Here is an 18,363-nt window from a genome sequence, read left to right on the forward strand (position 1 = left end):
TTACTGTCTGCAGAATACACTATACCATTTTTGGAATACACGCACTAAGTAGTATGCAGCTATTGAATAATTGGGCATGGGCCAATTGCGCCTAACACAATTTATGTTTAGGGTCAGTATACCAATTGCTCTTCTTATATTTTAGGAAAAGTTGAAATGCAAAAAAAAATGATTTATTTATTTCTATTAGATTATGTATTAACACTCACAAGAAAATCGGTTAATGATTTCATTTATTATATAATAAATAATAATTATTATAAATAACTAATATACTTTCCTTCTGTATTGTAAATTATTTTGAGCGCAATTGGTATAGAAACAATATTTTTTAGTTTTTTTTGGTAAAGTGACTGATGAATAGTTCATCCTTCATCCCTAACAATTCTGAATCTATTTCAGCTTAGGTGTAATAGTGACTTGAAATTTTATTGAAAGGTTGATACTCGTAACATACGCATGTTTCGCTATTTCTCATTATCCGTCATTATTTATTCCTAATAAAATTAAGGTAGGTATCATCATGTATTAGTTATCTACATTTTTAAAAATGTTACTATTTTGTGATTTAAAAGTGATATAAAAAGTTGGTAATTGGTAGGCACATATTTTATATTTTTCGCATGCATGTGTGGTTATTGAAGACATTTTAAAATTTTAATTTCAAGTCTACTAATAATGCAAAATGAACTTGTATACAGAGAATGTGTACATAATATGTATCATATACTATATGATCAATTTTTATTATACATATTATATGATAATTTATTTAAATTAATGATAGAAAACAAAATATTTTAAATAAAATAAAATTATACAAATAATAGTTTAGGTCAAACCAACTTAAAAAAGTGGTTAACAAAAAAATAAATAAACATGCAGTGTACAATGTAAACACTAGCTGTAAGTAATCAATTATTTTTTTTAATAACACTTAACTACAGTTGTTATAAATTAAATGTATATTTTTCCTTCAAAGGCTCAGTATTTATGATGAGATTTTCAATGTAGTGCTCCATTGAAAAATGCGATCATAGGTACTCTTCTAAACCTAAACAAATTTAGAAATTAAATACATATAGTTTAATTATAATATAGATTATGTATTAAAATTACTTAATTTTTTTAATATAAGATAAAATAAAAATAAAATATATATATGAAAAAATATAAATAAAACAATTTTTAATGTATAGCAGGAATAATATTATTATATAGTACCTAGTACCAAGTAAACCGTGGGGATGGTCACTTTCATTCAAATAAATAAATATTTTTTACAAGAAATGGTCAATATCAACCGTTTAAGATTATTCAATTGATTTCAACGTATTTAAATTTTCAAACATTTTTGTACTTACCACGAACTGATTTATTTAAACATGATAAAACGATTATAATGTTTATTCTTGTTAAATCCATGGTTTAATCAGTTTAGCAAACGGCACTTCGACAACCAAGTATAACGCTAAGCCCATCAGATAACTCTTAACTGTATCATAGATCCAAGCATCGATCTAAAAATGAATGAATTTCATACCATATAGTCAGAATTGTAGTAAGATACTTTTAATTAGTATTTAGATATAGATACAAATATATTTTATTTTTTAGACAGTATTTAAATACAGTTACAAATATCTTGGCTATGCGCCCCCCTTGGATACGCTACTGATTTAAATATAATAAGTAAATAATAATAGCTATACATTTCATAACACATCGAGTTTAATAAAATGTATTTATTTATTTATATGTCCAAAACAACAAAATACATAGATTAATTTTTACATAATACAACAAATGACACTTCCCCAATAAACCTGATAGAGGATCGTGAAAAAAATATAAGTTAATAAAAAAAAGTGTACTAGGTTTAATCTGTAAATATAAAATAAGTAATATCCGATATTATAGATATTATGTATTATCCACCTGGTCACTCGTCAACAGCTAATAAACCTATAGTGAATAAATCATAATAGATAATAATAAAATCAACACAACAATTTCAACTTACCACTGATTTTGCCGAGAAGTAAACTGGCATTCTTTGTGAACTTTGTGACATCATCATGACAGTGAGATTCACCAAAAAAACAGAGTACGAGAGTCTTCCCAAAATCACAGTTAGTTTATTGTTAAATAAGATTGTAAGGGGTCCTGTTAAAAATAAATAAATTGCCGGATATAAAGAATTTTAACGGTTAACGAAGTGTTGTATATTGATTTTACAACGATGTGTACTTTTATATTATTTTTGTGTCTTAAGACACTTTTTACAATAGAAAAATGCTCCAATTTTCAATTTCAAGAGAGATTTCTAAACTTTTGGTATTAAATTGGATCTATAAAATTTGTACTTTTCGTTTAGTTTGGGATTTATTATGATGATATAATTACACGTATAAAATAATACAACATTATTTAAAGACTTAAAGTATTTCATAAAGTTTAGGTTATTTAGACGGTTGCTCCAAGTTATCATAGACGATGTTAAACATAGAGGGCTGTTATAACATTATAATAATATCAAATCTAAATTTTCATTGTGATTTACAATACAGTTAATTAACATAATTATACCTAATAAAATAAAATATTCATTTATAAAACGAGCTCACTCCTAACGAATAATTTCCAAACTATTTTTGTTTTTTTGAGAATTTTCTAGAGAAAATACAAGTGATTATGACGGGTGGTAATACGGTTACGTAGGCGACAAACGAAATACTCGGAAGCTTTATTACCGAAAATTATAACCGATTTATTAAAATATTAGGCATATTAAACATTAAACTATCTAAAACCTATTTGTTTAATAAAGTTTATATTACCATATCCAGACGTTAAGTGGCAAACGGCAACCCACATACTTGGTACCGTCCACGTACAATGACTGATAATTGAGTATAAAGCATGTTCCAAGGGATAATAAGGTATCTGTCGAGTGTAGAATCTGGCACCGTAAAGCTGAACACAAATACAAATCATGAAAACAACGAATGTTCCGGAGTATACTGTCATCTATAGAAAAAATCAATGAAATTCGATACACTCTATATCAATAAACATAATGTGGACGTTTGTAAAGTAATTATATGATCTTACTTGTGAAAATTTAAATTTATTTTTCCTCAACTTGTCCACGATAAAGCCCGCGGCTAAACCACAGAAAAAAGGAGTTGCTCGCATGTAACTCAATCTATATGACTTATTTAAAGATATGAAAATTCTTAAATTTTCTAAAAATCTGAAATAAGTTTAATATTTAATAAATTAGTTAATAATTATAATTAAAACCAAAATACATCGGAACGTCTTGTTTTTAGTAATGTATATATAAGATACAAATTGTTTTAACATCTTTTAATTATTGTTTCCTTTGTGCTATTATATATTTATTATGTTTCGATTAATAACTATTTGTTTTTTTTCTCATTTCAAAGTACGCACGACGCACCAAAACGTGTGTGTCGAAGAAACACTTTAGTAAAATATAGTAAGACACTATAATACTTAATTTCTCTTCTAGTACTCGTTATCGTGAACAGTTGAGAAATAGTACGATTTTGTCAAGGTTAAAGAGAACACGATTGTTGAGTAGGTAAGCGCTTACTGCTGGTATCGATACTATACTTGTTTGACGGTTTGGTAATCGGAGACCGAGACACCTATTCTAAACGTCCAGCCATTGCATGATGTGTACGACAATGGGCGCTTGTATATTGCGCCCACATTGAGCAGGTAGTAAAAAAAATATAGTAAATTGTGCCCAGGATTTTTTGGTTTCTAAAATAGGTATAGTAAATGCGCCCGGAATATTTCGGGGTCTTTAATGGGTATGGTAAATTGCGTCCATAGTATAGAAATTATTTAACAATACAATGAAAAAACTATTACTAGGGCTGAGTATGTGAAGATGACGTCTTATTACTCATTACTATGCAGATAACTTGTAACTGTAATATTTATTAGTATTTACTATATAAATTAACCTAACAAAAAATATTTAAAACAACTGTTGTTAATCGCATAGTATTTATATATTTTTTAAATTAATTTTTAAATTTCTATTAACTAATTTAATACGACAATACTGTTAGTATTTATTTATAATTTCATAGAGTATTAAGTACCTATAATATTAATGATTGTAAATTTGACTTACGGAAGCTGCATTTTATCTATTCCGTCTATTCTCGACAAAATCGTTACTAGAAACGGTATGGTTACCGATAAACTCAGTATTGTACCGAGTAATCCGATTCCGTATTTGGTATTCTTAGTGTAAACGTAAAGGATTATGACTCCAATTATAAAAAACTGAACGTCACATGACACGTACCAGCTTACTATGAGACACTGAATAATTATATTTAAACACATAAATTAGAAATAAAATACGAGTGCATAGAAATATAATAAATAAAATATAAGTGATATAATTGGTATTATACAAAAATGTCCGATTTATAATTTTGTTATTATTAAATATGCTAGTTGTATAGTCTATAATCGATTAAAGTAAATAATATGGTCTCGTCTTACTTCATATTTAATATCGACTAAATTGCTTATGAACAACAGATTGGTCCACCAATAATTTTTGCAAATTTCTGCTTCGTTCCATGTTTTCTGTGGCCACAGCGGTCCATCTCCTAGGTGGGGTACGATATGCGCAGTGATTGCCATCATTGCGCAATACGCCGGTAACATTCTACAGAATGATTCAACAATATTAGTTTACAATATGTCAACTTAGCATTTTTAGTAAGTAGATCTCGTACAATGCCCGGCCAATATATGAACAATTCGAGTATTAAAATTATCATTATTATATTGCCCAAAATGTTGGGACATTGTGCACAGTGCCCCGGGCATTGTATAACAATACCCGGATTTCCTACTTTGCCCGTAACATATACACTATACAGTATATAATATATTATGTATATTTTATTTTATTTTATTAACTTTTTAGTAGGTTATTACTGTTATTAGGTGATCTATTGAGTATAAAGAATGGTTTTTACAGTTCATTATATTCCACTAACTGCGCCCTGTGTGTGTCACACAAAAAAGTGATAATTTTGATTGTATGATTTTAAAACTAGCTCATGACATTTTTCTCTCATCTAAATTCATTATTGTTACTTACTTGGAAATTCGGTGGATAATAGGCGATGTGATTTTTTTCAAAACCGATCCGGATTTTACTTTTTGACATGACTTATAAATAGTTAGCTGCATTAGGATACCACTCATGAAAAAAAATGGATCAACCAAATTCGTACTAGTCAATATAATATTTGGCCCGCTGAGATATATCTGTAATTTTTGAAATGATTAATTAATTATTTAATACGTTTATTTAAAATATATTTACCAATTGTTTATTAAAAAATATTTATTCACGATCATATTATATTTTTTTAATTAGTTTACGTCTAAGGATAATACGTTAAAATGATTTATTTGAAAAGTTATTATAGTATGCAATTTGGTGACAGAAATATCAGTTTAATTCATATTGAGAAAATCGTATTATTTAGATAATGTTTACATAAAAACTTTAAATGTATTATAGCGGCGATAGTGATGACAAAAAAAATCTGGGTAGATGTACGTAATAAATATCGTAAATTATAAATATAGGCAGTACCTATGTCTTACATATTATTATGAAATAGACAAACATGGGAGAATATTTTAGTTGAACATGCGATGGAGTTGGCAGATAAAAATGTTTCTAATTGTAGATTAATTAATTGGTCAACGGACAACGGGGAGAATTCTTTTGCATAGATTGGTTGAATGTAATGATGTTTCTAATTTTCTATAAGTGACTCTACACCACATATAATATTTGTTACGGCAAAAATAGACTATCGGTCAATATGATACGTTGTTAGTTATTACTTTTAATAATAATATACTTAATAATATTATTGTGGGAAATGGCATATTTTAATATAACTATGGTACAATTATCACATTATCACAATTCATGATAATCCATGACATTGTGAGTAAGTTGTTAGTACTATTTAAGAGGACACATGTATGATAGATGTAATTGCACTTTAAAACGCTCAAATAATAAATGTAAATGTAAGGTGGCAGGGAAAAAATGTAATTCTAAATGTTATTCCAATAATAATTGTACTAAAATAATTTTTTTATGTAATCATGATAAATGTTTAGTAGTGACATCTAAGAATTTTCTTTATTAATAATAACAATTTTATGTTCTTAATTTATTATAGTATTTATATAATTAATGATCAAATTTATAGAATTGCCCAATTACTCGTATAATATAACATAGGTAAAGTAGCAAAATAACCTCTGTGGTTTACATTTCCAAGATACACTAGGCTATTCTATATAATTCGAGCAATGTATAATTTTGTTTACATTGCTCATTAAAATCGGACAGTACCACAATGCAGATTGTCCGATAGTTCACTTTTCCGTAACATATATGTAATGTAAACAATACGTTCATCAAACAAAATAATACGTAATGAATACTCCAAAATCCTTGTATAAAATAATTTGCTAGTGTAGTAAAAATTATTTCGAATAACTCTCTTTCAAGATGCAGTTATTTAATAATAAAGTTCCTATGTTGGGACTACTATCGCCGGTTGGAACCTATACTGAAAAGGTGAGTAACTTTAACGAGAGCTCGTTGATTTCGAATTCAAATATGCCACGTAAATTTAATTCTAACATATTAATTTATAGTTAATTTTAATGTATAAATAATTTTGTGACTTACACTTTCGACAAGTTTGGGGTTACTCATAGGATTACCTAACAAATAAAATAATCTGTGACCCAATAAAACGGCCAACATCGTTAAAACTTTAAAACCATACAATGCGTTCAGTTCGTTGTCTTTATCGTATTTTAACAATGCTTTGATTGATTCAATAAAAGAAAATATTTTGCAAAATGAATTTAAACCTTCACCTGTTGGTATAATAAAATAAATTACACACAATATGTACATTTTGTAAAATTAAACAAATAGTCAAACTAAAAAATAAAAATAAATCAAATTGCAATTACGATCACTTACTGGTTTCTTTTGAATTTGTACAGTTTAATATTCTAATAAAATGGTAGAAGGTTGTGCCGCAACAAATCAAAAATATCAGTAAAAATAACGTGCTGAAACAATATATTATTATTAATACAAACAGTTTTAATCTTTGTAGTTTATACGTATTAGTAATAAGTGGGAAGAGGAATAGTGGTTATTGTATATTTTGTTTGAAATTTTTTGTCATTCATATTTATAATTTAATTACAAAACACATTGTTCTTATCTATTTCAAATTAAATATTTCTAGGAGATCGGATAAAATTCCAAACGCGTTGTTCATTGTAGCATTCTGCAACGTGTAAATCAAATAACATTGTATATAATTATTAATTTACATACCAAAATTTACGTTTTATGTTTATTTTATTATTATCGTTATGTGATCAATTGTACGAGACCGAACTTGATCACAGAGATCACCCTTCACTAACCACATACATAAACATGTATAAACTGTTTTCTTCCGCTTTTAAGTGTCTCTCTTTTAAATTCTAGTTAGTTTATCTTCATTTCAGTCGCGTGATTTGTATATTTCGTGATAAGAATGCATAATATGATTGCCTCGGGGCTTAAAATAATTTGGATATTTCATTAGAGGCGCTAAATTATGGTTATCAATGACAACTTATCATAGTACTACATAATATATGGATGTTGGACGAGTAATTGAATTTTAACTTAACCACTAACCAGATTTTATTTTACGGTTGTTAAAATTATCGTAAATATCAGCTATATTATTTAACATATTTTAAGAGAAAAAATTATTAACTTAAAAACTCAAATTCAAATTTATAACATTAATATGAATTATAGATATCAAAATGTAAAACAGTATAATATACCTAAATAGCGAACTAATATAAAATATAATATTATAAATATTGATGAATGACCTGGTCAAGTAGTACGGCGTGTCGTGAGGATACATGTCTCCTTTGACAGTGCACATAATCGGGTCTACTCTTACGACGGTTTTGAATTCCTCTGGCGCAAATACTGCGTCTAGTTTGTTTTGCAACGATGTTTGTAGATCTAATGCCGAACAAGAATTTGGAATACATATTCCTAAATTCAAACTGTTTCGTTGCACTTGGTCAGGATAATTGCCCCACTGAAATAGTGAAATAACCAAGTAATATGTAGGTATTTTATATTTTCATATTTTAAATTAATATCATACAGGACATATTTATGCCTTTATGGTCTACGTAAATAATTAATTTTCTAATATGACAACTATTATATTAGAGATCCAAAATTAAAATTATAGCTAACAAAAATAAAAAAAATGCAAAGTATTTTTTAGTCTACCAACAGTTTATCAAAATAAAAAATTAATTCTTTATTTTTTTATTTTTTTATCCCTTAAAAAAATGAAAATATTGAACATTTCAATATTTTGTTGGTATACATTTAATATTTTATGGTAAAAGAACAAAGTGCATTGGTAAAATTTAAGTTCTGTCTAAGTTATTGACTATCGACAGTAAAGTAAAGTCCAATATTGGTAATAAAAATATATATAAAAAATCATTTTATTTTATTATTAATAAATAAAACTGTCTTAATAATTTGAAAAAACAAAAAACCAAATAAAAATTAAGGAAAAACTAGAATTTTTACACAAAATCAATTTTATTATTTTGCTCTAATTTAAAAATGAATAATTATGGGTTATTGACTACTCACCAAATACTTATGATAAAATTTTCTATATTCATTATAGGTATATAATTTTTGAAATATTTGATACATTTTGAGCAATTTATAGACAGTACATGAATTAAGTAATTTAAAGACATCGCAAGTAAAAATTATTGTTTAAAAAATAATATTAACATTTTAATGAATATTCGCATTTTTTTCCGCCAATTAATTTTGAAAATAAATGATAATTAGTTTTGTTTTTTAAATATGTTTATTGTACTTTTTATTCATATATTTTAAATCCCGGTGCTTATAATTCATTTTAATGTCTATATACAACTCACTATTCAATGTAATAAACCAGTTAGTAATATATACCAATATTTTGCCATAAAACATTTGAAAGGCCCTGTTGTGTCTAATGATTTGGCTAGGCTATATTAGACGAATAACTAATATTACGATATATTTATGTAGGTACTATTCTATATATTTTATATTGATACTATTAAAATCATATAATAGGTATATAAGGTGTAACAAGACTATTTAACAAACTTCCATTAAAAATATGTTACTATGTTTGTTAAATAGTCCTGATACACCATGTGTAATATTTTATTAGGTATACGTACTCCGAGTACTGTTTTCCACGCATTTTTGTTGCCGAAATCGTCTAGATCTTCCGTTCTGTTGAAATTGTAATCTCTACCCGTCGGAGGTATTAGTTTTATTTCAGACAAACAATATTGTCCAATCACTGGATAACGTACGTCCACGCATTCGTCGTAATTTCCCATGTGGTATGTGTTGCCCGCTAGTATGCCGATCGGATATCGGTCCCAGGACTCTGCCACTGAAAAATAACGGTTCGCACTTCAAACACATGTATAATGTATATAATAATATATACTATATTGGAAATATGATAAATTACGAGATACTTAAAAGTTATTATATACGTCATACGATGTTATTAATATAATATTGTTATGCAAATATAAGTATCATAAATAGTAATTTTGTGAAATTTCTTACAGTGGGGGGGGGGGTTGAGCATTTTATATTCATTATTATATCTTTCTATGGTTAGGTACTACTGTAATAGAGCTGCTTGCAAATATTAATTTACCTTACAAATTTTAAAAGTATTTCTAAATTATTAGGTTATTAAATGAATTAAATTATAATCAATTTAATATCTGTTTAAACAAAAAATCCAAATATATAACATAATAAGAATAGGAATATAAGACCTTGTATTACCGCTTATGCTGTTTAGGCTAAAGCCTATGGCGGCAAATTTTAACGATCGAAACGAAATAACTTTTTTTTTTTTTTTTGGTGATAAATTTATTTCAGCCTTTGGACGGAAAAAACCTTAATCCGGCCCTGATATAAGACCAGAAAAAAAGCGCTCACTTGAGGCCAAAATTATTGATAAAGTTAAGGCCGCCTAACTGTAGGTAAAGAATGCTGTAAGTAACAATTTCTGATATAATACGATAATTTATAAATTATTTTATATATCTATAAGGCTATAATTATTTGATACAATGTAATATTTAAAAGCATAGTATTATATTTTATAAAGGTAAATTTAAAAAGAAAATTTATAATTTTTTTCAAAAAATATTGACCATATTTGAAGGCAAACCCGGTCCAAAATACTAAGATAAAATAATGCTATATCTTCAATAATAGTATATTGTGCATTTAAGCTTTTTATTTATTTTTAATTATCCTATAATTTTATGTAGAGGAGAAGTATGTGTGTATGTTTGTAAAAATCTTATATTTCTAGAATCTCGAGAAAATTTTTTTTTTATTATTATTATAAGCTATAACCGAAATATATCAACATATTACATAATGCTACGATAAATTTCAGAAATTTGTTTACAATTATTAAATCATTGATTCATGGAAGATATTATGATGTGTGTTATGGTGTGGAAATGATGGGGAGTGGTGACAATAGTTTTGTATGTTTTTGAGCTGGTCTAATTTTAAAAAAAAGGAAGTGACAATTTGTTTATACGGTATGATATTTTTGACATAATTATAACTTTATGCCCAAGGTTGCTTAGGCATTTTACGATTTCCACGTTTCGAGTGGAATAGTGGAGGTAGTATTGGAATGGTTGGTAGGAACAGAGGAAATATAAATTATATTTGGTATTTGTAAATTACGTCTACTTGATAAAATTGAACGGCCATGAACTTGGCTCGTGTGTTTGTCCGTACGATAAAATTAGATCTATTAGTTTTGCATGTGAAACCCTCTTGGCTCACCTTGCTAGTTAGATCTTGTTGAGTGTAACAAAATCGATTTCGTTTTTTAAGATAATGTTTGGAAGTTTGTCATTATTGGTTTTGATGAGATCTCGTTAGATATCGATGGTGAGACGAGGTAAGCTTTAGTTTTGACAAAGACACTGTCTTATAAAAACCGTTGCTAACAGTTCAAAAAAAAGTTATAGGTTAGGTACTGTATACAGGGACGTCCCGAACAATATTTCATGGGGAGGGGGGGGGGGGGGTAGAACTATGAATTGCCGACTCAAATTTTTTTTTGCTACCCTCAATAATGTTTCTTGTGTGTACCTATACGTATATTTTATTTTATTATTATACTCTGTTTCGAAAGAGAATATAATTAGGGACTAGGCGGCAACCAGTTTTTTTTTGAAACCCTTAAGTTGCGGGATCGCGCGTCATTTGTGATGCGCAGATCTGGTATTATATTCCCTTTTGAAACGGAATATAGTTATTATTTTATACATACATATTATACATTATAAACTATATTAAATATATTATATAGCCATATAGCCATATAGGCCTATAGCATTAAATGAATCGCTCATGTGATTACGTGAAAATTAAAAATATCATACATTTTAATACTTTTACAGCACCTGGTCCATTTATTAAATTATTTTTTTTAATTATATAATATAAAATCCCAAATAAGAAAATGTTATTAGTAGGTACATCAATTTTAAACAAAACATTTATATTAGTACAATGTTATTAAAATATAATGATTAATATGACATATTATGACATATACGCATTGTGTATGTCGTAGGGCGTAGGCCATATGGAAAATTAGTTTTTTTTGCAAAAAGACTAGACTCTTTGCAATGGGGTAGCCCGTTTATGAACTACTTACTATTTTTTCAAAATGCCTGCTGTTTTAATGTAAAATATATTTAATAACTTTAAACTTTGTTTGAGTTATTTAACATTGTATACCAAGAATAATAGGTACATAAGAGTATAATACCATAACAATATAGGTTAAAAGGATTAGAGTGCTACAATGATTTGAAAATATTTAATACAATTATTTTTAGTCTATCATTTTATGATTTATAAAAACTTAGTGTACAATATATACCTACTAGATCCAATAATATGTTTTCTATAGTCTTATAAACCATTTTTAAAGACTATTATCCTTAATCAATTATGTACATTTTAATAACTCAAAAATGAACAGTTCGTGTTTTAATTAAGATTCATCAACATTTTCAAAAACTACTTAACAATTTATAGTAAAAACAGTTGGTTCAAACTTCCAACTCATTTAAAAAATATAAGTTTATATCGCCACAGGAAACTCTTAAAATTATATAAAAAGTCTAAATAGTTAAAAATATGATATCAGTTTATAAGTATAATTAAAAGCTACATAACCAGAATTCGAATGTGCTTATTATTAAAGTAAAAATAATAATAAGCAATAATAATAAGCATGCTTAGTCATTGTGAAAAAGTGGTGTATTTACCAACTGAAAAATTATACACTGGAATTATACCAAACTGGTTTTACAGTGTAAAAACAATCAAATTAATATACACATATGCGTAGTGTTCGGTGAATTTCTGTGAAATACCAACGACCATCGACCAACATGCAATTATGCACAAGTCTATAACGTTACATTGAAATGATAAAAAAATGATAAACTTTTTTACCTACGATTAAATAAAAAAATTCAATACGATAATATATTATTATTTAAATTAATAAAACGCAATGAATCTAATCATCATAATTTATTTTTCTATAATTTATTACACCGAAGAATTCTAATATATTTATTATCTATTTTATATTTTATAAGATTCATAATATGGGTACGGTAATCCCTCATTGTTCGCAGGGGTTACGTTCCAGCAAAGTTGCGCGGATATCGAAACCACGGATCACGAGACCATATACTGTTCAATCAGTTGGTTGGCCAAAGAAAAAACCTCATTGATAGATATCTATCTGTGCATACAAACATAATTGTTTAGTTATATTTAACGATGTAACAACAATTATTTACAATTTTCTAAAAAAAATTATCTATGGGGTTCATATAATAACGATAAAATGTCACCGTATTAATACAATTTTATCGCTGGCTCTTCCGCGGATAACGAGGAATTACTGCATTTTATTTCCAATTTATTATATTGCATAATATTTCAAGAGTAAAAATCGTACATTATAATTTGAGTGAGATCGTGAACCTATTTTAGGCTTGTAGAAAATGATTGATTAGCCAAAAATATATATAAATGGTGGATATATATTTTTGTTTTATAAGGTATTTAGTATTTACAAATTTACAATATATTCACACGTAGAATAATAAGCAGATGTGAAGAGAGCAGTTCGATTGCTGGATATTATGTTCAATTTGAATTTAATGATAAACCATTATAGATATACATAAAAAAACACTATTTAAATTAAAAGAGAAAAATTTCTGAGAATAATTGGTTTTAATATTATTTTTATAGTAATAGGTAGTTATATTCTTAATTTAATAGGTTGAATTTCTAATATTTCTAATATTATATTATTATATAAATTATAAGTCAATACCGACGTGATTTTTCGTAGAATGGTGTTATATTAGTCATATAATTATAATAAATATAAATACAGATTCATAAATAATTCTGGTTAATAAAGTTCCATAAAATTCAAAAAAATGTTTAGTCCTTATCATTTATATTCACTGAATTACAAAAAAGTAACTAACATTTTTCGAAGACAAAATCATTATTTTTCGTTTAAATAAATACCAAATAAATACACAGAAGAGATACATTTTTTGCAGTGTAGTATAAATGTCGATTTTTTCTCATCATTGAATAAGTGAGTGTAATGCATGTGTTAAATTTGAATTAAATAATAAATCATTGCAAAGGGAAAACGATTCTGAGCAAAGATGGTGATCCGTGAATCTAGTTATATTACCTACTAAGAAAGTAGGTATAACTATGGCAGTATAGTTATTTATTTTGCTTCCAGTAATACGGTAAGTTGAATTTTTACAGACAATATTACATTTATTAAATTAATTTATATTTACACCATGTTATTATGTACACATTCTATGTATATTATATTTTGTTATTATACACCTAACTTTTGAGTAATACTAACACACCACAGTAGGTACGATATGAATAAGTTTGTGATATAAATAGATAATAGTATAAAATTAATCAAATATTTTTAATCTTTTTGATCGAGAAGAAAATGTTTTATCAGCCTAAATAAATTAAAAAAAAAAAACTAATCCAAAATTTCAAATATCTTTAAATATCTCAAGTCCTAAAATAAGTTAATACAATGTATACATTTAATATACAACATTAAAATCATGGAAAAATATAGAAATGACACTCGATCAGCTAATCAGTTGTTTACTGAAGTTACGGAAACGTACTGCCGTAGCGTTAAGGCCGTAATCGCCTAATTCGGCCAAACCACGCAGTGTCGTAAGCCTAGTATATGCTATTAAATATAATCTGCAAAGTTGTCATACTATTTTTGATTAAACTATTCACGGATGCATTTACTTTACGAATGTCAACAGCAACGAGTTTTAATGATCGAATACATTATACGACTCATATATTGTCCATTTTCTTACCAGGTGGTTAGTACCAAAAAAGTAATAAATACAGAAAATAGATTGCAGTGTTTTGAATTTTATCCCACAAATATAACATAAAACGAATCCGAAATAAATATGATTTACAATGATAGAGAAAAAATAATCATTTTATAGTTATTATTACTCGCGGAAATCGATTTAGGAATACCAAATTAATTGATCGGAGACTAGCTGTTACGTATCGATCAAAGACCGTATAAAGGGCGCTCACGAATTGTCTCTCATCTGACCCTCAAATTTCCTTCCGTAAATTATTTTTAATAAGGTTACACGAATGGCTTCCCGATTTCTAAAATATCATTCTCTTTGTACCATTGTCTCCTATGTTAGGCAGTGACCATCTTGTAGTGGAATCGCCTCCGATAGGTAACTATAATTAATCGATTTAAATGTAGGTAATCTTACATATTATAGGAAATATTTATAAATTAAATAAACTAATAAACTGAGAAAATTGAGTCAATTGATTTAATGTCATTTAAGATTCCCTAAATGTTAATAAATTATAATAATATTTTATAAAATAGACCGACTCAGCAGTAATAATTAATAATAATATAAATAATAAATAATCAATGCATAAAATAATTTAGATGAAATATTATTCAGTTTTACAGTTAAAAACGTAAGTTTATAAAAATGATGGACTATAATCTTTAACTGATAATCAGTGATCGACAAGATTGTTGCATTCAACAATTTAATCGGTCTGGGAAATACTGTATGTCTTAAAAATAATATTTTTGAACATTACGAAAATCGATATAATAATTGATATTACACGTAACTGGAGACAATTTAAATAAAAAAAAGGTTACCTACTAAATTTGGGAGGTAATTCGAGTATCACCATATTAAATGAGTTGAGTCAGGTTAAAGAAGGTATTATTAGTAAAATAAATGTCACATATCGTCCTAAATAATATGGAAAATACATAACACTTTTTAATTTGAATGTTGTTATTAGTAATCAATAAAAATTGTATGTAATAGCTTTTAAAAAAAAAAATCTGTAACATTAAATTTTTTAAATTTATCATAAATATTATCTAATATTTAGTAACAATTTACTAAGTTGGAACAGGTCTTTTTGTTGATATTTGTAAGAATGTAATTTATTTTTGTTATCGAAAATAATATTTATTTGGTACCAACATTTGAAGAAAAAAAAAACAATTTTTCGGAATTTCGATAGATGAATTAGCAATCAGTTTTATTATACTTATATAACTTATTAAAAGAGATCTAAAAACTATTAACTACAAAAATATCCATCCTACAAGTTACAACGTGATTGGTTGGTGATCTGTTTTAGGTTTTTGCTAACTTAATATCATTATTTTTAAACACGAAAAACATTTCAGGTTGATAAATTTTTATTTAATTTTAATATGATTCACTTTAAGTCGAATAATAATGTAACCAAAACGTTTATACTCACTTCTGACCGCCCAACTGGTGTGGTTCCGCAAATGTCTGTCGTACAAGTCAGATTGGATTCGACAAGCGGAGTTGCCGACGTTCCGAACGGTGAAGTTGGCGAGTGCCTGGTAAAACAGCTCGGATATCCACGGTCCCGGCAGACCATCAGCGACAGCGGCTGTGGGTTCGAATTGCCCATCGGATGATCGGATGGCTAACAGTATCGCGAGCAATCCGACGGAGATCGTGATCGACATTCTGATTTTTATAATAATATTATAAATTATTTGTTCTCAGCACTTTCAACGATCGTTCCTTTGGACTATATTTTACGCGGTTGTATTTAAATAATGTATGTATACCGCCAAGGAATTTCTTTATGTCAGGATGACAGCCGGTGAGAATAAACACCGATATTGTATACGGCGAACGATGCCCGGTTATATGAAATTAAATACTCGTACACTACCAAAAATTGCGTCTACTGATTTACTGTATTGAAAATTCTTGACGATTCAAATAAGACCACATTGGGCGTTTGGATAAAAAAAATAATAAATCGTCGAAAATCTACTAGCGCTTTAAAATGTATGACACTCACGATAATATTATGGACTTGTCATCATATACGCGGTCGTAATATATATGATAGAATAACATGATGCGTAAATAAGTGAATCTGTCGATACAAGCTCGTCTACGGTTATAGGTAGGTGGGCGGAGTTCAACACATAATCCGGGGTTGAATTGCTCTGACGCTGATAATAAGTAGATACGATTGCTCGAGGAGTTGATTTTGCCAAGATCGCCGAGACACTGCACGCCAGCGCAGGAAATACGTAGGTACCTACGTAGGAAGTTTCGCGGTAAACCCAAATTATCCAGACAATTATACATTTTGAAAACCTATTAAATAAATGCGGCTATATCTTAAATTACCTGTTATGAAATGAACATTTGTATGTAAACAGAAAAAAAAATGGTGTGTTAATTTTGAATAGTAATTTGATATCTAACTAAAATGTTTAATGATTTTAATAATGGAAACAGTAAATTGTTTTTCACGCGTAACCTTCGCATCACATTTTTTACAAAACTATATATTCCCATACGAAGAAAATATATTTTCAGATATAAGTAGAGCTCTTGAGTCTTGATAGCTCTTGATATGACTAGTGTTTGAAGTTTTTACTTTGGGCATATAAAAAATGTTAATTAAAAACACAAAAATACTAAACCCGATCGTTTTAATGCACCGCTCCAGTAAAAACCACTATACGTATAACTGAAATCAAATCAAAGTCGTATACTTACGTAGAAACGATAATAACACTATAATATTATATCGATATACTCTATCTACTTGATGAATTAGTACCAATATAGTACATGAATCTAGGAAAATAAGCCCCGTGCAAACTAAATACATAATACCCTTTATAGTGTACAAACTACATTTGCACATAATATTTTTATTAATATTTAATTAAATAATATACCTATCATTGTTATTTGCATTAATTATTAAATTATTTTATTACATTATTATGCACCTAATTTATTATACTAGGAACCTGCTAAATTTATTTTATTAATAAGGTAACTATAAAAAAAAAATGATATATAATATATATATATATATATATATGTAGTAGATGTACAATAAATAATAATAAGATTTAAAAGACAAATTGAATAGACATCTATATGACATTAAATAATAACTAATTTTATCTCAGTTAAAATAAAATAATATTATATTTATGGTTATAGCCATATAGATATGTTTTAAAGTGTTACATAATTATTGAAATATAGGTCTATTGTTTAAAAATTTAAAATTATAAAATGTAAAATAAAATAAAGTATTATGTATTTAGTTGGTACGGGGCATTTTTTTCGTATTTTTATATCGGTGCTTTTTTTCTGGGACTTTTTTCTGAATACCTAGTACCGATATCTGTTACAGCTAATAATTATAATAATAATATTATTTTATTAATGTTTCATAGCTACAGCTAGTGTATATACGTTAAACTTACAGGAAAACAATACACCTCCATAATAATATAGTTAAGTATAGTCACCTGTATCCATATATTATAAATTTATAATAAGATTCGGATTATGAACATAAACACACTATATGGAATTTTGATTCTTTACTATAGATATCAAACATTGAGTTAATGCTAATAC

General features: G+C 27.2%; 1 protein-coding gene across 1 annotated transcript; it reads right to left on the reverse strand.

Annotated features, from left to right (window-relative positions):
- Positions 1–705: 705 nt before the first annotated feature.
- LOC132922265 (nose resistant to fluoxetine protein 6-like) lies at positions 706–16,966 on the reverse strand. Its single transcript, XM_060985683.1, has 13 exons — positions 16,184–16,966; positions 9,406–9,626; positions 8,017–8,234; positions 7,094–7,185; positions 6,791–6,984; positions 5,165–5,334; positions 4,555–4,723; positions 4,175–4,368; positions 3,115–3,256; positions 2,841–3,030; positions 2,024–2,166; positions 1,365–1,520; positions 706–1,054 (listed from the first exon to the last, which is right to left on the reverse strand). The coding sequence occupies exons 1-12, from the start codon at positions 16,419–16,421 to the stop codon at positions 1,416–1,418; spliced, it is 2,076 nt and encodes a 691-aa protein (XP_060841666.1). The 5' UTR covers positions 16,422–16,966; the 3' UTR covers positions 706–1,054; positions 1,365–1,415.
- Positions 16,967–18,363: the final 1,397 nt, after the last annotated feature.

Source organism: Rhopalosiphum padi, chromosome 2 (assembly GCF_020882245.1).
Source record: "Rhopalosiphum padi isolate XX-2018 chromosome 2, ASM2088224v1, whole genome shotgun sequence".
Taxonomy (NCBI): Eukaryota; Metazoa; Arthropoda; class Insecta; order Hemiptera; family Aphididae; genus Rhopalosiphum; species Rhopalosiphum padi.